The sequence below is a fragment of the Pseudophryne corroboree genome, chromosome 1, assembly GCF_028390025.1.
Source record: "Pseudophryne corroboree isolate aPseCor3 chromosome 1, aPseCor3.hap2, whole genome shotgun sequence".
NCBI lineage: Eukaryota > Metazoa > Chordata > Amphibia > Anura > Myobatrachidae > Pseudophryne > Pseudophryne corroboree.
The window spans coordinates 110,827,855-110,849,128 of NC_086444.1; the positions used below are offsets into that span (position 1 = coordinate 110,827,855).

The following is a 21,274-nucleotide window of genomic DNA, read 5'->3' on the forward strand; positions in this document are numbered from 1 at the left end:
TTGCATTAGGTCCTCCTGAAGAGGAAGAGGCCTCGGATCTTCCAGCAAAAGACCCAGAAGATCCGCGTACCAAGCCCTTCTTGGCCAGTACGGAGCAATGAGGATTGCCTGAACTCTTATTCTTCATATGAGTTTTAGAACTCTTGGAATGAGTGGAAGTGAAGGAAACACGTACACTGACTGGAACACCAACGGAGTCACCAGGTCGTCCACTGCCACGGCTTGCGGGTCCCTTGACCTGGAACAATACCTCCGAAGCTTCTTGTTGAGACGAGAGGCCATCATGTTGATTTGAGGTACACCCCAAAGATCTGTCACCTCCATGAACACCTCCGGATGGAGGCCCCACTCTCTTGGATAGAGATCGTGTCTGTTGAGGAAGTCCGCTTCCCAGTTGTCTACTTCCAGAATGAAGATTGCTGACAGTGCCAATGCGTGTTTTTCTGCCCATAGGATGATTCTTGTTACCTCTGACATTGCAGCTCTGCTCTTCGTTCCGCCCTGCCGATTTATGTAGTCCACCGTCGTTACAATGTCCGACTGTACTTGAATGGCTCGATCTCGCAGAAGATGAGCCGCTTGGAGCACACTGTTGTAGATGGATCTTAGTTCCAGAATGTTTATCGGAAGACTGGATTCCAGGCTTGACCACCTTCCTTGGAAGGTTTCTCCCTGCGTGACTGCGCCCCAGCCCCGGACACTTGCATCCGTGGTTAAAAAGATCCAGTCCCGAATCCCGAACCTGCGGCCCTCCAGAAGGTGAGGCATTTGCAGCCACCAGAGGAGTGAAATCCTGGCTTTCGGCGACAGACGTATCTTCTGGTGCATGTGTAGATGAGATCCCAACCACTTGTCTAGGAGATCCAGTTGGAAGGACAGAGCATGAAACCTTCCGTACTGTAGAGCCTCGTAGGAGGCAACCATCTTCCCCAGAAGGCGAATGCACTGATGAACCATTGCCCGGGCTGGCTTCAGGACATCCCGGACCATTGTTTGAATCACCGCTTTCTCCTCTGGCAGAAAAACCCTCTGCACTTCCGTGTCGGCTCCAAAAGTGACTTTGGAAGGTTCAGGATCCAACCGTGTTCCCTGAGCAGATGAGTCGGGAGAACAATGGACTGCAACGTCGTCTCCCTGGACGATGCCTTTATCAGCAGATTGTCCAGATATGGGATTATGTTCACCCCCTGTCTGCAGAGGAGAACCATCATCTCTGCCATCACCTTGGTGAACACCCTCGGTGCAGTGGAGAGGCCGAATGGCAGTGCATGAAATTGATAGAGACTCCATTTTGAATTTGAACACCCTCAGGTAAGGGTTCAACGATTTCAAATTCAAAATTGGTCTGACCGAACCATCTGGTAAGGTTTAGGAACAAATTCACTACTGTAGAGATCCCATCCCTCAGTACCCCAGGGCCTGTAGCTGCATTCCTGTAACTATGAAAGGTGGCGTATACGTGACCCATAAAAAATAAATATTTAAAATAAAAAATTCTCACTTTAAATTGGCCTGACCCCAACTACAACAGAGTCCAAAGGGGTAATTTACTACGTGGCCTTCTCAAAGCAGCTTCATCTGGATTTAAAGTGGCAATTAATAATATTAAATGTGAAACCAGGTATATTTAACATCACTGCCCCTTTAAAACCAGCGGCCAAAACTGCCAAAGACACAATGGCTTTGAAAAGTGCGGATTAGTAAGTTTACTCCCAAGTCTAACTGGAATTCCACCATGGCAGACAGACTGAGGGGGGAAAAAAGCTCTACAGAAAAGTACAACTATGTAATGAGTAATGGCTGGGATCTGCATCTAGTGTTTCACTGCTGAGGTCAGAGGATGGGAGAGGCTTATTATGCCTTTATGCTGCACTGAAAGACATTCAGAAATCAATGCAACCAAGAGCTCTTCAAGCATCAGACTCACGTTATCCTTACAAAGCACACAGATAGATGCATGCTATTTTGTGAAGCTTCAGCATTTTAAAAAGGGATTGGGGCTGAGATGCTGGTGGTCGGGATCCCAGAGGTCAGCACACCAACCCTGGGATCCCAGCCACAAGAATGCCAGCTTGTGGGGGGGGGAGGGGGGGGGGGGGCGAGCGCAACGGAGCCCCTTGCAGGCTAGTCCCACTCTATGGGTCGTGGACACCCACGAGTGGGAATAGCCAGTTAGCCGGCATTCCGGCGTCGGTATCCCAACTTCCGGCATTTCAATTACATCCCTACAATAACATGCTGCACAGAGGCTCTGGGGCAATTGCATCGCTGGTGCGGTCTACCAGTCTGTGTGTTCATGATCTAGACAAACTGGACAATATATGGACACAAGGTGACCAATTTTTAGATGAAAACAGAAAAGCGTCAGCTCTTAGGACATCTAGCAGCCTTACGGGTAAATGTATGAAGCAGTGATAAGAGTGGAGAAGTTAGCCGTGGCAACCAATCAGCATTGAAGTAACATTTAAAATTTGCATACAATAAAGTTATACAGAGCAGCTGATTGGTTGCCTTGGGCAACTTCTCCACTCTTATCACTGCTTCATACATTTACCCCATAGTCTGTTATTTCTGCATTGCAGTAATCACCACCTAATTCCTGATTTTAGACATTTTAGAAAGTAATTAGCCTTTAAAGGTCACTTAATATTGCTGCCGGAAAAGATAAAATCGAAAAAATACAGAACAGTACAGAACAAAAGCATTGAAAGAACGAGGTACAGTCACTGAACACATGTCCTGCCTCAAGCAGCCGTATGACAAGAGAAAGCACATATGACAGTTGTCACGTTCATGTCGCCTTCATACAGCCGGCTCTAGCTCAAATCCCGAGGCCAAATTTCTGTCACTGTCATACAGTATGTCTCGGCTAAACTACTTTAAACAGTGAGTACTAACAATTAAGATTCAGTTCTCTTCTTTATGTCAGAACACAAAATAAGCCTGGACGTGATGGAAGCAGCCAGCACAATGTAGGCACTCAGCTCAGCACATCAGAGGAGGAAGAGGGAGCTGGGCCTTCTGTGCTACGTAAGAGGGCATGTGGTGAAATTTTGGAGGAAGTAAGGCTCAGAGTGGCACGTGGGGGCATTTTGAGGCAAGTTGGTGTGAAGGCATGTGGGGGCATTTTGGGACGATGATGAGACAGTAGGTGACTTTTGGGCTTTGGTTTTAGAATTGACAATACAGTAACATATGCCCCTTATGAAGGCTGGACAGTCTGACCTTGAGGATTATCAGGTAGCAAGTCTTCTGCATTCTGCAAGAAAGTCTATTTTTGATTTAGAAGATCTAATGCAAGGTGTTTTAGATCCCATCATGGATGTAGGTTACCAATGCACTGGGTCTAAATCTGGAAATTGCTGCTCTAAAATAAGAATTTACTTACCGATAATTCTATTTCTCATAGTCCGTAGTGGATGCTGGGGACTCCGTAAGGACCATGGGGAATAGCGGCTCCGCAGGAGACTGGGCACATCTAAAGAAAGCTTTAGGACTAACTGGTGTGCACTGGCTCCTCCCCCTATGACCCTCCTCCAAGCCTCAGTTAGGATACTGTGCCCGGACGAGCGTACACAATAAGGAAGGATTTTGAATCCCGGGTAAGACTCATACCAGCCACACCAATCACACCGTATAACTTGTGATCTGAACCCAGTTAACAGTATGATAACAGAGGAGCCTCTGAAAAGATGGCTCCCAACAATAATAACCCGATTTTTGTAACAATAACTATGTACAAGTATTGCAGACAATCCGCACTTGGGATGGGCGCCCAGCATCCACTACGGACTATGAGAAATAGAATTATCGGTAAGTAAATTCTTATTTTCTCTAACGTCCTAAGTGGATGCTGGGGACTCCGTAAGGACCATGGGGATTATACCAAAACTCCCAAACGGGCGGGAGAGTGCGGATGACTCTGCAGCACCGAATGAGAGAACTCCAGGTCCTCCTCAGCCAGGGTATCAAATTTGTAGAATTTAGCAAACGTGTTTGCCCCTGACCAAGTAGCTGCTCGGCAAAGTTGTAAAGCCGAGACCCCTCGGGCAGCCGCCCAAGATGAGCCCACTTTCCTTGTGGAACGGGCTTTTACAGATTTTAGCTGTGGCAGGCCTGCCACAGAATGTGCAAGCTGAATTGTACTACAAATCCAACGAGCAATAGTCTGCTTAGAAGCAGGAGCACCCAGCTTGTTGGGTGCATACAGGATAAACAGCGAGTCAGATTTCCTGACTCCAGCCGTCCTGGAAATATTTTCAGGGCCCTGACAACATCCAGCAACTTGGATTCCTCCAAGTCCCTAGTAGCCGCGGGCACCACAATAGGTTGGTTCAGGTGAAAACGCTGGAACCACCTTAGGGAGAAACTGAGGACGAGTCCTCAATTCCGCCCTGTCCGAATGGAAAATCAGATAAGGGCTTTTACAGGATAAAGCCGCCAATTCTGACACGCGCCTGGCCCAGGCCAGGGCCAACAGCATGACCACTTTCCATGTGAGATATTTTAACTCCACAGATTTAAGTGGTTCAAACCAATGTGACTTTTGGAACCCAAACTACATTGAGATCCCAAATTGCCACTGGAGGCACAAAAGGAGGCTGTATATGCAGTACCCCTTTTACAAACGTCTAAACTTCAGGGACTGAAGCTAGTTCTTTTTTGGAAGAAAATTGACAGGGCCGAAATCTGAACCTTAATGGACCCCAATTTCAGGCCCATAGACACTCCTGTTTGCAGGAAATGTAGGAATCGACCCAGTTGAATTTCCTCCGTCGGGCCTTACTGGCCTCGCACTACGCAACATATTTTCGCCAATTGCGGTGATAATGTTTTTGCGGTTACATCCTTCCTGGCTTTAGATAAGGATATGGATGACTTCATCCGGAATGCCTTTTTTCCTTCAGGATCCGGTGTTCAACCGGCATGCCGTCAAACGCAGCCGCGGTAAGTCTTGGAACAGACAGGGTCCTTGCTGGAGCAGGTCCCTTCTTAGAGGTAGAGGCCACGGATCCTCCGTGAGCATCTCTTGAAGTTCCGGTTACCAAGTCCTTCTTGGCCAATCCGGAGCCACGAATATAGTGCTTTCTCCTCTCCATCTTATCAATCTCAGTACCTTGGGTATGAGAGGCAGAGGAGGGAACACATACACTGACTGGTACACCCACGGTGTTACCAGAGCGTCTACAACTATTGCCTGAGGGTCTCTTGACCTGGCGCAATACCTGTCGAGTTTTTTAATCATGTGGACGACTTCTGGGTGAAGTCCCCACTCTCCCGGGTGGAGGTCGTGCTGAGGAAGTCTGCTTCCCAGTTGTCCACTCCCGGAATGAATACTGTTGACAGTGCTATCACATGATTTTCCGCCCAGCGAAGAATCCCTGCAGCTTCTGCCATTGCCCTCCTGCTTCTTGTGCCACCCTGTCTGTTTACGTGGGTGACTGCCGTGATGTTGTCCGACTGGATCAACACCGGCTGACCTTGAAGCAGAGGTCTTGCTAAGCTTAGAGCATTGTAAATGGCCCTTAGCTTCAGGATATTTATGTGAAGTGATGTATCCAGGCTTGACCCTAAGCCCTGGATATTCCTTCCCTGTGTGACTGCTCCCCAGCCTCGCAGGCTGGCATCCGTGGTCACCAGGACCCAGTCCTGAATGCCGAATCTGCGGCCCTCTAGAAGATGAGCACTCTGCAACCACCACAGGATGGATACCCTTGTCCTTGGTGACAGGGTTATCCGCTGATGCATCTGAAAATGCGACCCGGACCATTTGTCCAGTAGGTTCCACTGGAAAGTTCTTGCGTGGAATCTAACGAATGGGATTGCTTCGTAGGAAGCCACCATTTTTACCCAGAACCCTTGTGCATTGATACACTGAGACTTGGTTCGGTTTTAGGAGGTTCCTGACTAGCTCGGATAACTCCCTGGCTTTCTCTTCCGGGAGAAACCCTTTTTTTTTTTTGGACTGTGTCCAGGAACATCCCTAGGAAACAGAAGACAAGTCGTCGGAACCAGCTGCGATTTTGGAATATTGAGAATCCAATCGTGCTGCCGCAACACTACCTGAGATAGTGCTACACCGACTTCCAACTGTTCCCTGGATCTTACCCTTATCAGGGAATCGTCCAAGTAAGGGATAACTAAAAGTCCCTTCCTTCGAAGGGATATCATTTCGGCCATTACCTTGGTAAAGACCCGGGGTGCCGTGGACCATCCCTACGGCAGCGTCTGAACTGATAGTGACAGTTATGTACCATACCCTGAGGTACCCTTGGTGAGAAGGGTAAATTTTGACATGAAGGTAAGCATCCTTGATGTCCCGAGACATCATGTAGTCCCCTTCTTCCAGGTTCGCAATCACTGCTCTGAGTGACTCAATCTTGAATTTAAACCTCTGTATGTAAGTGTTCAAAGATTTTAGATTTAGATTTAGAATCGGTCTCACCGAGCCGTCTGGCTTCGGTACCACAATAGTGTGGAATAATACCCCGTTCCCTGTTGCAGGAGGGGTACCTTGATTATCACCTGCTGGGAATACAGCTTGTGAATGGCTTCCAAAACTGCCTCCCTGTCAGAGGGAGACGTCGGTAAAGCCGACTTTTGGAAACGGCGAGGGGGAGACGTCTCGAATTCCAATATGTACCCTTGAGATATTACCTGAAGGATCCAGGGGTCTACTTGCGAGTGAGCCCACTGCGCACTGAAATTCATTGAGAACGGGCCCCCACCGTGCCTGAGCTTGTAAGGCCCTAGCGTCATACTGAGGGCTTGGCAGAGGCGGGAAAGGGTTTCTGTTCCTGGGAACTGGCTAATCTCTTCAGCCTTTTTCCTCTCCCTCTGTCACGAGCAGAAAAGAGGAACCTTTTGTCCGCTTGCCAACAAAGGACTGCGCCTGATAATACGGCGTCTTATTTTGAGAGGCGACCTGGGGTACAAACGTGGATTTCCCAGTTGTTGCCGTGGCCACCAGGTCTAAAAGACCGACCCCAAATGTCCCTTTTCAAAGGCAATACTTCCAAATGCCGTTTGGAATCCGCATCACCTGACCATTTTACTGGTAGAATTGGACAACGCACTTATACTTGATGCCAGTCGGCAATATTCCGCTGTGCATCATGCATATATAGAAATGCATCTTTTAAATGCTCTATAGGCAATAATATACTATCCTTATCTAGGATATCAATATTTCCAGTCAGGGAATCCGACCATGCCAACCCAGCACTGCACCTCCAGGCTGAGGCGATTGCTGGTCGCAGTATAACACCAGTATGTGTGTGAATACATTTTTGGATACCCTCCTGCTTTCTATCAGCAGGATCCTTAAGGGCGGCCATCTCATGAGAGGGTAGAGCCCTTGTTCTTACAAGCGTGTGAGCGCCTTATCCCCCCTAGGGGGTGTTTCCCAACGCACCCTTACCTCTGGCGGGAAAGGGTATACACCAATACTTTTTAAGAAATTATCAATTGTTATCGGGGGGAAAACCACGCATCATCACACACCTCATTTTATTTCTCAGATTCAGGAAAACTACAGGTAATACCGAACATAATACCCCTTTTTGGTGGTACTCGTATTATCAGAAATGTATAAAACATTTTCCATTGTCTCAATCATGTAACGTGTGGCCCTACTGGAAATCACGGTTGTCTCTTCACCGTCGACACAGGAGTCAGTATCCGTGTCGGCGTCTGTTTCTGCCATCTGAGGTAACGGGCGCTTTAGAGCCCCTGACGGCCTATGAGACGTCTGGACAGGCACAAGCTGAGTAGCCGGCTGTCTCATGTCAACCACTGTTTTTTTATACAGAGCTGACACCGTCACGTAATTTTCAACAGTACATCCACTCAGGTGTCGACCCCCTAGGTGGTGACATCACTGTTACAGACACACTGCTCCGTCTCCACATCATTTTTCTCCTCATACATGTCGACACAAACGTACCGACACACAGCACACACACAGGGAATGCTCTGATAGAGGACAGGACCCCACTAGCCCTTTGGGGAGACAGAGGGAGAGTATGCCAGCACACACCAGAGCGCTATATATATATATATATATATATATATATATATATATATACAGGGATAACCTTATATAAGTGTTTTTCCCCTTATAGCTGCTGTATGTTTTAATACTGTGCCTAATTAGTGCCCCCCTCTCTTTTTTTAACCCTTTCTGTAGTGTAGTGACTGCAGGGAAGAGCCAGGGAGCTTCCCTCCAACTGAGCTGTGAGGGAAAATGGCGCCAGTGTGCTGAGGAGATAAGGCCGCCGAAAAGGGGGCGGAGCCTATCTCCCGTTTTTCTGTATATTCTGGCAGGGGTTAAATGCATCCATATAGCCCAGGAGCTATATGTGATGTATTTTTTGCCATGTAAGGTATTTTTATCATGTTTTATTGCGTCTCAGGGCGCCCCCCCCAGCGCCCTGCACCCTCAGTGACCGGAGTATGAAGTGTGCTGAGAGCAATGGCGCACAGCTGCAGTGCTGTGCGCTACCTTATTGAAGACAGGAACGTCTTCTGCCGCCGATTTTTCCGGACCTCTTCGCTCTTCTGGCTCTGTAAGGGGGCCGGCGGCGCAGCTCCGGGACCCATCCAGGCTGGGCCTGTGATCGTCCCTCTGGAGCTAATGTCCAGTAGCCAAGAAGCCCAATCCACTCTGCACGCAGGTGAGTTCGCTTCTTCTCCCCTTAGTCCCTCGATGCAGTGAGCCTGTTGCCAGCAGGTCTCACTGAAAATAACAAACCTAAACTAAAACTTTCACTAAGACGCTCAGGAGAGCCCCTAGTGTGCACCCTTCTCGTCGGGCACAGAAATCTAACTGAGGCTTGGAGGAGGGTCATAGGGGGAGGAGCCAGTGCACACCAGTTAGTCCTAAAGCTTTCTTTAGATGTGCCCAGTCTCCTGCGGAGCCGCTATTCCCCATGGTCCTTACGGAGTCCCCAGCATCCACTTAGGACGTTAGAGAAAACGGTTTTAGAATTGCAATTGTTTATATATCTAATAGTTCTAACACACACACACACACACACACACACACACACACATTATGGTCTTCTATAAATACAAAACATGTTCTATTATTACAATGCTACTTGTATGTTGAGCTTTGAAAATCAATGTACTGCTTGTCATTATGCTGAATTACTGATATGATGAAAAATGATGCGTCACAGAAAACGTAATCACAACGTTGATCACCAACGTTGATTGGTATTATTTCCCATCATATAGAAAGTGGCGTTTTTTGCAGGTCCGAAAGCATCAGTGAAGTGTGTGATTCTACATCACCTCTATTTGTAAACTTGCAGCCCCAAGAGACGAGTCAACAGGTGGGAGCAACAGGTACTCGCACTACCCTGCAACTATGCAAACCATCATAACATGAGCAGAACTGATCTACTGAGATAATACTACCCAGTTATCACTCTAGTGGCAGCTCTCGTCTGCCACATGTAATGCGTGTGGAGCAATTTAGCAGAATCACAGACAAATGTGCCAGCAGCATTCACAGGAGCTGCTATGGAGTCTACGGGCCTAATTCAGATCTGATCGTGGATGTGCTAAATTTAGCACATCTACGATCATTTACTCCGACACGCGGCGGGACGCCCAGCACAGGGCTAGTCCGCCCCGCATGTCAGACCCTACCCCCACCCAGGTACAAAAGCATCGCACGGCAGCGATGCTTCTGTACCCGACAAGCAGCTCCCTGCCAGCACAGCTCCTGCGTTCTGGCAGGCCGCTGCCCGCCGAGTACCGGGTCGCAGGAGCTGCGTGTGACGCGTTCTAACACCATTGGCACGCTGCCTCTGCATGTCAATCCCTGGGCTTCCTGGGTGCGCATGCTCCACAAAGTCATTCAGACTGTGATCGCTGCCGCTGCAGCTATGCAGTCTGAATTACCCCTTATGTACTAAACCTTAGATAGAGATAAAGTGGATAGAAAAAAAAAGTACAGACAACCAGATCCTAACTGTCATTTTTCAAACACAGCCTGTAACATGGCAGTTAGGAGCTGGTTGGTTGTTACTTTAGCTCCATCCACTTTATCTCTCTCCAAGGGTTAGTACCTAGCCCCCTATTTCTGTGATCTGTGATAGACACCTCACCAAACAGGTAGTTTTGGAGCCGATTAAGGCAGATCTCTTAGCAGCAAAAGACATCCCAAAGGAAGATTTTATAGAAACAGAGAATTTGACGGCAGGGTGAGGTGCCATCTCTGTGCACCACTGCTTCCCTGCAGGCCATTTTCATACTGTAGTAGCATTGTTATGCTCACATCACCACATACCACCAGCAGCATGCGTCCACCAAGACAATTGGTAATACATATAAGACGGATAAAAGCTGGGGTGTGATTCATCAAATCGACAGTGTCTAGATCGACAATGTTTAGGTCGACAGTCACTAGGTCGACATGGATGGAAGGTCGACAGGTCTAAATGTCGACATGAGGATATTTTTTTTTGTGTGGTCGTTTTCTTCGCTCGGCACACTTTACCGTTCCAATCGTAGTCCACGTGGATCGTTAAGTATGAAAAAATTTAAAAAAAAGAAGAAAAATGTGAAAAACTCATGTCGACCTTTAGACCTGTCGACCTAGCACATGTCGACCTAGAAACCCTGTCGACCTTCCATCCATGTCGACCTAGTGACTGTCGACCTATAGTGGTCGACCTAAACACTGTCGATCTTCAGACCGGATCCCAAAAGCTGGGTTTGTTTTTTTTAATTATGTTTTCTTAATAAGTGCAACTCCGCACACTGTACACAAGATAAACACAAGCTTTGGGGTGAGAATTCCTTACCCTGGTGTGATCTGTGTTCCACAGGAGATAGGAATGCATTCCCCAGGGAGATTATAACAGAAGGGCTATTTGCCAGCTAACAGCAGGGCAGTGTGAAATCACTGGAGGACAGGGAGAATTCCTCTACATCTGTGAGGTAGCAGTGTCCATTGCTGAGAGGAGCTAAAGTCTGGGAGAACTGCAGGCATTATAATCATATAAATGTTTTGTGTATATAAATACTATGGAGAAATATGCCCCCTCATTTTAAAACTATATCAGACGTCTATGTATACATATTAATGTGATAAACGGATATGGGGAAAGGACTTGTAATAGTTCTGTACTGTTAGAGCAGTGGTTCCAAAACTCAGGGCCGTGGCACTTCAGGGGTGCCACGGTTTGGTGGTTCACTACAAAATAAAATGGATTTATTGTTAATGTGATTGGCAGCCAGCAGAACTAGTTTTCCCTATCATAAAATAAATGAACAAGCACAAATACAGCCACGTCCATAAATACGTAATTGAACGTAAGGATGACTGTTTAGCACAATGTTCTTAATTGAATAATTTTTGACAAGTACCTCAGTAAGAAACATTTGGCTCAGCGGTCCTGTGTAAAATACGCTGAATACTTCAAGATGCCGTGATCCAAGTAAGATTGAGAACCGCTGCTTTACAGTGAGGTTTTACTGTCTGGCTGTCCACGCGGCAAATATAATCTGGCCAAAATGCGCCTTTATGCTGTTGCTGCTATAAAGCCCTGCCGTGGTGCACATCTGAATGTGCTAGGACTATAATGCTGAACACTTGACCATGGAACTTTGCACCAGCCCTATTGCAGGTTCAGATTATACGTCTGAATATGGCCCCTATGTGAACAAATCCATCTCTGTATGCAGCATTTCTGTGCCCAGGAATGCCCAATACATTTCCAATACACTTCTGCTAGTGTACGTATAGCCTGTTCTGTAACTCTATACTAACCAATCAGGATGATGGTAAAATATCGCTGCAGTGCGTCCGGCATCACCAATGCATCCAATTTAAAGTCAGGCCCAATGTGTAGGAGTAATATGAAAGGTATAATAATAATTGGGAAAAAAAAACACAAGAAAACAAACTGCAATAAATTAGGAGACACCTGCTTTCTGTGACCCAGAATGGAGGAGATCTAGGCATTGGACCCCTCCCATCTCTGGACAATGCAATGTTTCCTGTAAGGTCTTGGGTTTTGTCTGGGGACCACTAAGGGACATAGGGCGGGATGTACTAAGCGGAAAATGCGATAAACCCCGTTTACCGCATTTTCCTGATGTACTAACCCATGTCCGGCAGAATAGCGCCGCGGCGGGGTTCGCCAGCTTTAGCTGGCGATAGTCCATAGAAGCCTATGGGCTTCTCTCCGCGGCGCTGTGTGAGGGATCCGATCGGATCCCTCCCAGCATGCCCTGCGGCCGCCCCGTCACCCCGCGCATGCGCAAACTGACTCCTGGGGCCGACTCCCGGAAGTCAGGCTGCTGCTGTGCATCGCGGAGGACAGCTCTTATCCGAAGAGCTGTCCTCCGCAATGCTGATCGCATGTGTTAGTACATATGCGATCAGCATCATGGCGCAGGGCGGCGATGTACATTAGTACATCCCGCCCATAACATTTGGAAGAGGAGACCTTATCTCTTTCAAGTGTGGGAACCCTTGAATTAAAGGAACTCATGATGGGAAGAAACATCCACCCTCTCCCATGCCCCATGGGGGTGGGTGTCTATGAAAGTGGGAATGAGGGTGATCCCAGCATTGAAGGTAGGAGGTAGATGGGGGAGGGAGGGGGGTTGGTAGAGGTGGGCTTCTGCCTCACCCCATTATCTGCATTATAGAAAATGTTTGCTGTAGTGAAGGGCAGCACATCGTGCTAAGTGACGTCATCATGCACTGGTGTCACTACTGTGCTGTGTTCTCCGTGGCTCCCCACCAGCACTGATTACCGATGGGGTAAGGTAAGCCACCACCCACTTTCTGTAGGAAAAATGAGCTCTGATAAAGACAATAGGGGGAATTCAATTGTTTCACCGGCAGCCGGCAGTGCCTGGTGCCCGACGGAGCAATTCAATTGTTGCTCTGTTTGGGCGTGAACAGCTTCCAGAGCCAACAATCCTGCTCACAGCCTCCTGAGGTGGAAAGCAGAAATATGTAAAGTGTGACCAGCTTGGCGCCCAAACTGCATTTTTGGCGTCGCGCCCAGAACTTTGGTCAGGGTATAGCCATTTTACACGGCACTTATGGGTGCGATCAAACAATGGGCGCCCAAACAATTACATATCGCCCCTACAATGACAAGCGGTATGTAATTATGGGCGCCCATTAAACAATTGGCTTTCTCCCATTGACTGCCGTGGATGAGACATATCTGATCAGACAGGATACAAATGACTTAGGCGAGATGGACATTTTTTTATACCAACTCAAATATAATGAATTTCCATTGAAGAGCATGTTTAATCAAGCACTTAGGACACTTGTCTGTCACACTGTTGGCAGAATTTAAAGCCACTTGAGCAATTACAGGCCTGGAGTGATATCCTAACTGTATTGCGCACACAAATAAATCATTCCAGTTTGGAGCCAAACACTACTTTAAATGTGGCGTTTAAAGCATCTGTATGACACCACAACCGATGACAGCGCTAAGCACTAGCGTTCCGTCAGTCACAACTACTAAACAACCTCACTGACCTATGATAGAAACATGTTAGCCAAACAAACCTAATATGCCCGGTTGCTTAAAACCAATATTAAATGCCATTTTATTTTAACACACCTTTGGCTTGAGCTACATAATGTTACTGTGTGGCATCATTTTGCTGAGATAGTAATCATTTATTGGAAGAACTGTATAAGCGGAAATTAGGGATAATGTTTATAGTAGAATTCTTTGTTTGATCCTAGAATACGACTCCAGGAAATGACTATTCAGCCATGGTGTAAGGGGATCGGCTTTTCAGGGACAGGTATTTATAAGTCTATAGATTTTTTTTTTTCTTTTAGCAGCTACTCAGTCACACAAATCATACCAAGGTGTGTCTAGGATAGGCAGATGCAGCTGGTTACAGTTATAGGTGGGGTGGTAGGGTGAATTGTTTCAAAATTTGGTGACCAACTATTGACCTACAGTACTGTAGATGCACTTCCCCCATTCATTTTTATAGTGTAAAGTTTTATTACTGATATGAACTGTAATGCACCTGCCACTTAACAGACTATGAAAGTATTATTTGACTTGTCAGTTACAGTAGATCTATTACAGACATAAGCAGCTTTAAAGGGCCCCATACACTAGAGTGATAATGCTCGATTTCAGCCCAATTCGGCCCGATATATTGGGTGAAATCTGGCATTTTTGAGGTGTCTCCGGGCCGATCCGATGCGCATTCCCGTGAGCATCAGATCGGATCCTCCGGATTGAATGTGCTGCACATTCAATCAGGTCTAGTGTTCACGCTAGGCTGTTTTAGCAGGGCGCCGCTCCCTACCCGATTTTTTAAGGGCAAAATCCGCCCTGCCCGTTCTGCGGCGACCTGCTAGAACAGCCGCCCGCTTCCTGCCCTCCCAGTGTGTAAAGATGCCGTGCGCATGCGCGCGGCATCCATTCACGCTGTGAGAGCGCTTGGGGGAAGCCCAGCACCACCGTAGGTGCTGGGCACGTCCCCAACAGTGACGTCGCCGGCCACCCACGCCCACTTTTTTAATGTCTGTGGGCTGAATCGCGTAATAAAACCACTTTTATTATGCGTATTGACCACACTCCCTATTTTGCGTGGCCACGCCCCCTTTTTGCTGCACGCGCTTGTGCCCCTCTCAGTCCAGCGCCCTGCCTCAATTCTAGAGTGAACACTTAGGGGGAGATTCAAATCTTTGAAAAGTGAGTTGGGAGTCTGTTTTTTCCTATCTAATAGACAGGGAAAAGCAGACACCCAACCGACTTTTCAAACATTTGAATATCCCCCTACGATCCAACCTGGCGGCATGGCTGGGATCGCCCAGGATACATCGGATGCAAAAGGGCAGCATCTGATGTATCTTGGCCGATCCTGCCCCCGGGAGGCTGCCGGGGTGATCGCCTCCAACATGAGGTCAGACAAGTGTATGGGGCCCTTAACTGTCTCACCCTGCATCAGATCTGATAGGCAAAAGGATTGTTACCGTGCATAAACAGATCTCCTCAGAGAATACATATTGGTCAGACATCAGACAGGTACACCCGGCTAAGCGATATACTGTACTATACAGCTGCTAGTTGCTGGATGGACATAGAGGTGAGCTGCTGATCAGAGCCCATCGTCGCCAGGTAAAAGAGAGGCTGCTCTCACAATCACAACAGTCAAAAAGTTGGCAGGTACATCGCTGCAATCATCATTTTTACATGGTCTATCTTCAAGACAACTCCAAAGTATTGAAGTGTCAGCAGAAATATGTATCAGTTGTATCTAACAATGAAAAAGAACAACATAATGCATGCACTTAGATGAATGACTGTCACTGACTGACAGCACTGCTCATGTGACACATACTTTGGAAGAATGCCTGTTTAGACTGAAGCTGCCTGACCTAGGACAGACTAGCAGTGTCAGGCTATAAATGAATAAGGGGTTAGCACTCGCACCAGCACCGTCAAGCTATAAATGAATGTGGTTCCCTCTCGGACCAGCAATGTCGGGCTAGGACCCCAACAGTTCACATTTTCCAGGTCTCCTCACAGAACAACAAGTGAACTGTTGGGTATCCTTGAGGACAGAGTTTGGGAACTGCTGCTATAGAGGAATGGGAAGGATAACGCTCAGAGCAGCAGCGCCAGACTGTATATGAATGGTGGGTACACTCTCAAGATGCAGTGTCAGGCTGTAAATGAAGGTGGGGGTTACCACTTGGACTGGCAGTGTGAGATTATAAGGCACTGAGGTTCCCTCTCAGACCAGTAGTCAGGCTATAAGGGAATGGGGGCTTACTTCTCAGACCAGAAGCGTCAGTCTATAAATGAATGGGTGGGTTAGCGCACATACCAGCTGTGTAAACTACAAAATGAATGGCGGAATGGGGAGGATTGCTGTACCTTTGAACCAGCAGTGCCAGGCTGTAAGTGAATGGGATGTTAGCTCTTAGATCAGACCAGCAGTATCTAGGTAGCAATGAATGGGAGTTACCTCTGAGACCAGCAGTCTTGCTATAAGTGAATGAATGGGAAGACTACCTCTCAGACCAGCACTGTCACAGTCTATGAATGAATGAATGAATGAATTTGTTACCTCTCTGGACATGGATGATGTCAGGGAAGTTGGCCAGGTGGCCCTGGTAGACTGCCAGCAAGTCCATGATTGGGTCCAGGTCCTGGCGAGGCTGCTCAGCGAACATCTCCCCAATGGCATCGTAGGCATCCGCCGTGAAGGCCATGGCCCGGTTCAGCCCCCCAGAGAATGGCTGCTGGTCTATCTCAAAGGCCTGGCCCAGACCCTTGAAGGCCATGCCAACCTTCTGGTACTCCTTCTTGAACCCCGTGATCTGCTTCCTGGCGAACTCGCCGGCTGTCTGGTTCATCATCAGCACCCCTTCGTCCATCCTCTTGGCGAAAGCCTTGAAGGCATCCAGCTTGGCCTCCACCTCCTGCGGCTCAAGGATCTGGGCCCCTGGCATGGTGCTGAGGGTGAGGAAGAAGTTGGCCCCCACCATCTCGTCCCTCTCGCACTTCCTCTTGCCCTGCTTCCAGGCCTTCTCGTCCGTGCAGGTGAGGAAGTGCTGGAAGGCGTCGCAGCGGGACAGTACCGGGTGGCTGCACATGTGCTCCATCCACCAGATGAGGCCCTTGCGCCGCTTGGAGATGAAGTCCTCCTCGAAGCGGCCGGTGGCCTGCTTCTCCGGGATGCGGGGCACGGAGATGACCGGGAACTTCTCCAGCAGGCGGGCGTAGAGCCAGTCGAAGTGCTTGTAGCGGCGGTGCACCTGCAGGCCGGTGTGGCTGGGCAGCAGCCGGTACGAGATGTAGCTCTTCATGCCCTTGAACTTGGTCTGCTTGGTGGGCTCGTCGATGGTGCAGTGGAACGGGTAGGGGTTCTCCTGCCACTCGGGGCCGTGCAGGCCCAGCACCGCGCACAGCCGCTCGCCGTCCCGCACGAAGCCGGCCACCTCGCCCAGCACGAACGCCTCGCCGCCGCTCTTCACGAAGGCCGAGAAGCGGTTGAGGTTGCGGCCGACCGTGGCCGAGGAGCCCCGGGAGGAGATGCTGCCGTAAGAGCCCGGCGGCAGCTCGGAGCGGGTGGAGAGCCGGTAGCGGCTGCTGCTCTCGTAGTCAAGGGGGGTGGCGGCCAGCGGGGCCCCGCCGGGCTCGTCTGCGGTGGCGGAGCTGCTGTCGTCCCACTCGTCATCCCAGTCGTCGTCGCTCGCCTGGCTGGGCTGGTAGGGGAGGGAGCTCGGCCGGTAGGGGAAGCTCTGGAAGGGGTGGGCGGCTGCGGATGATGTTGCTGGCGGCGGCGCCGGCTCGTAGCCTCCCGGGGGCAAGTTGGCGTAGCGGGAGTCCCCGGCGGCCGGGGCGGGGGGAGGCGGAGGCGGCGGCGGGGCAGGAGCGGGCGCTTCTCCCCGCAGGAGTTCCACGTAGGAAGCCGGGAAGAGCCCCCGCTCCCCACGGCTGTTCACCCCCTCCAGCCAGCCCTCGATGTCCTGCTCGCTGCACAGGCTCAGCAGCTCCGACTCCCGCAGCGACACCTCGCCCGGGTTCTCCGCTCGGAAGTCATAGAGAGCGCGGGCCCGGAGCGCCATGGTGAGGATGGGGAGGAGGAGGCGGCGAGCACCCGGGCCGGGCGTGGGGAGAGACGTGCAGGAGCCGCTGATGCTGATGCTGGGCTGCTCAGGAGTTGAGTGTGGAGGGAGAGGACTGCTGCTGTCCGCGGCCCTGACTCCTCCTCCCCGGCCCGGCCTCCTGCCCCTCTGTCATTCCCCCACCCCGTCCCTCATCCTGGATCCCAGGCCGGCCTCTGCCCCAGGCTCTCACCCGCCGGACGCGGCAGTGTCCGAGCAGGGTCTCCGGAGTGTGCCGGGCCCTCGCAGCTCTCCAGCGCTATACAGTTCCCGTCCCCTCTCCGGCACTATCCCGGTATCTCCCCAGCATCTCCCCTCATCCAGTATCCCGGTATCTCCCCAGCATCTCTCCTCATCCAGTATCCCGGTATCTCCCCAGCATCTCTCCTCATCCAGTATCCCGGTATCTCCCCAGCATCTCTCCTCATCCAGTATCCCGGTATCTCCCCAGCATCTCCCCTCATCCAGTATCCCGGTATCTCCCCAGCATCTCCCCTCATCCAGTATCCCGGTAACTCCCCAGCATCTCCCCTCATCCAGTATCCCGGTATCTCCCCTCATCCAGTATCCCGGTAACTCCCCAGCATCTCCCCTCATCCAGTATCCCGGTATCTCCCCTCATCTAGTATCCCGGTATCTCCCCAGCATCTCCCCTCATCCAGTATCCCGGTAACTCCCCAGCATCTCCCCTCATCCAGTATCCCGGTATCTCCCCTCATCCAGTATCCCGGTAACTCCCCAGCATCTCCCCTCATCCAGTATCCCGGTATCTCCCCAGCATCTTCCCTCATCCAGTATCCCGGTATCTCCCCAGCATCTACCCTCATCCAGTATCCCGGTACTGCACAGCATCTCCCCTCATCCAGTATCCCGGTACTGCACAGCATCTCCCCTCATCCAGTATCCCGGTACTGCACAGCATCTCCCCTCATCCAGTATCCCGGCACTCCCCAGCATCTCCCCTCATCCAGTATCACGGTACTGCACAGCATCTCCCCTCATCCAGTATCCTTTTACTCCCCTGCATCTCCCCTCATCCAGTATCCCGGTACTCCCCTGCAACTCCCTTCATCCAGTATCCCGGTACTCCCCTGCATCTCCCCTCATCCAGTATCCCGGTACTCCCCTGCAACTCCCCTCATCCAGTATCCCGGTACTCCCCTGCAACTCCCCTCATCCAGTATCCCGGTACTCCCCTGCATCTCCCCTCATCCAGTATCCCGGTACTCCCCTGCATCTCCCCTCATCCAGTATCCTGGTACTGCACAGCATCTCCCCTCATCCAGTATCCCGGTACTGCACAGCATCTCCCCTCATCCAGTATCCCGGCACTCTCCAGCATCTCCCCTCATCCAGTATCACGGTACTGCACAGCATCTCCCCTCATCCAGTATCCCGGTACTCCCCTGCATCTCCCCTCATTCAGTATCCCAGTACTCCCCTGCAACTCCCCTCATCCAGTATCCCGGTACTCCCCTGCATCTCCCCTCATCCAGTATCCCGGTACTCCCCTGCAACTCCCCTCATCCAGTATCCCGGTACTCCCCTGCATCTCCCCTCATCCAGTATTCCGGTACTCCCCTGCATCTCCCCTCATCCAGTATCCTGGTACTGCACAGCATCTCCCCTCATCCAGTATCCCGGTACTGCACAGCATCTCCCCTCATCCAGTATCCCGGCACTCCCCAGCATCTCCCCTCATCCAGTATCCCGGTACTGCACAGCATCTCCCCTCATCCAGTATCCCGGTACTGCACAGCATCTCCCCTCATCCAGTATCCCGGTACTCCCCTGCATCTCCCCTCATCCAGTATCCCGGTACTCCCCTGCAACTCCCCTCATCCAGTATCCCGGTACTCCCCTGCATCTCCCCTCATCCAGTATCCCGGTACTCCCCTGCAACTCCCCTCATCCAGTATCCCGGTACTCCCCTGCATCTCCCCTCATCCAGTATCCCGGTACTCCCCTGCATCTCCCCTCATCCAGTATCCTGGTACTGCACAGCATCTCCCCTCATCCAGTATCCCGGTACTGCACAGCATCTCCCCTCATCCAGTATCCCGGTACTGCACAGCATCTCCCCTCATCCAGTATCCCGGCACTCCCCAGCATCTCCCCTCATCCAGTATCACGGTACTGCACAGCATCTCCCCTCATCCAGTATCCTTTTACTCCCCTGCATCTCCCCTCATCCAGTATCCCGGTACTCCCCTGCATCTCCCCTCATCCAGTATCCCGGTACTCCCCTGCAACTCCCCTCATCCAGTATCCCGGTACTCCCCTGCAACTCCCCTCATCCAGTATCCCGGTACTCCCCTGCAACTCCCCTCATCCAGTATCCCGGTACTCCCCTGCATCTCCCCTCATCCAGTATCCCGGTACTCCCCTGCATCTCCCCTCATCCAGTATCCCGGTACTCCCCTGCATCTCCCCTCATCCAGTATCCTGGTACTGCACAGCATCTCCCCTCATCCAGTATCCCGGTACTGCACAGCATCTCCCCTCATCCAGTATCCCGGTACTGCACAGCATCTCCCCTCATCCAGTATCCCGGTACTGCACAGCATCTCCCCTCATCCAGTATCCCGGCACTCCCCAGCATCTCCCCTCATCCAGTATCACGGTACTGCACAGCATCTCCCCTCATCCAGTATCCTTTTACTCCCCTGCATCTCCCCTCATCCAGTATCCCGGTACTCCCCTGCATCTCCCCTCATCCTGTATCCCGGTACTCCCCTGCAACTCCCCTCATCCAGTATCCCGGTACTCCCCTGCATCTCCCCTCATCCAGTATCCCGGTACTCCCCTGCATCTCCCCTCATCCAGTATCCTGGTACTGCACAGCATCTCCCCTCATCCAGTATCCCGATACTGCACAGCATCTCCCCTCATCCAGTATCCCGGCACTCCCCAGCATCTCCCCTCATCCAGTATCCCTGTACTGCACAGCATCTCCCCTCATCCAGTATCCCGGTACTCCCCTGCATCTCCCCTCATCCAGTATCCCGGTACTCCCCTGCAACTCCCCTCATCCAGTATCCCGGTACTCCCCTGCATCTCCCCTCATCCAGTATCCCGGTACTCCCCTGCATCTCCCCTCATCCAGTATCCTGGTACTGCACAGCATCTCCCCTCATCCAGTATCCCGGTACTGCACAGCATCTCCCCTCATCCAGTATCCCAGCACTCCCCAGCATCTCCCCTCATCCAGTATCCCTGTACTGCACAGCATCTCCCCTCATCCAGTATCCCGGTACTCCCCTGCATCTCCCCTCATCCAGTATCCCGGTACTCCCCTGCATCTCCCCTCATCCAGTATCCCTATACTCCCCTGCATCTCCCCTCATCCAGTATCCCGGTACTGCACAGCATCTCCCCTCATCCAGTATCCCGGTACTGCACAGCATCTCCCCTCATCCAGTATCCCGGTACTCCCCTGCAACTCCCCTCATCCAGTATCCCGGTACTTTCCTGCATCTCCCCTCATCCAGTATCCCGGTACTGCACAGCATCTCCCCTCATCCAGTATCCCGGTACTCCCCTGCAACTCCCTTCATCCAGTATCCCGGTACTCCCCTGCATCTCCCCTCATCCAGTATCCCGGTACTCCCCTGCAACTCCCCTCATCCAGTATCC

General features: G+C 50.8%; 1 protein-coding gene across 2 annotated transcripts in view; it reads right to left on the reverse strand.

Annotated features, from left to right (window-relative positions):
- Positions 1-17,756, reverse strand: part of SNX18 (sorting nexin 18) — a 54,044-nt gene extending 36,288 nt beyond the window's left edge. Inside the window, exon 1 of one of the 2 annotated variants that reach the window (XM_063961955.1) lies at positions 16,096-17,747. In XM_063961955.1, coding sequence (XP_063818025.1) covers positions 16,096-17,599 — 1,504 coding nt within the window. In that variant the 5' untranslated portion in view covers positions 17,600-17,747. Of the gene's footprint in view, positions 1-16,095 lie in introns of both variants that reach the window. The other variant, XM_063961947.1, reaches the window with a different exon arrangement.
- Between the last annotated feature and the right edge of the window lie 3,518 nt (positions 17,757-21,274).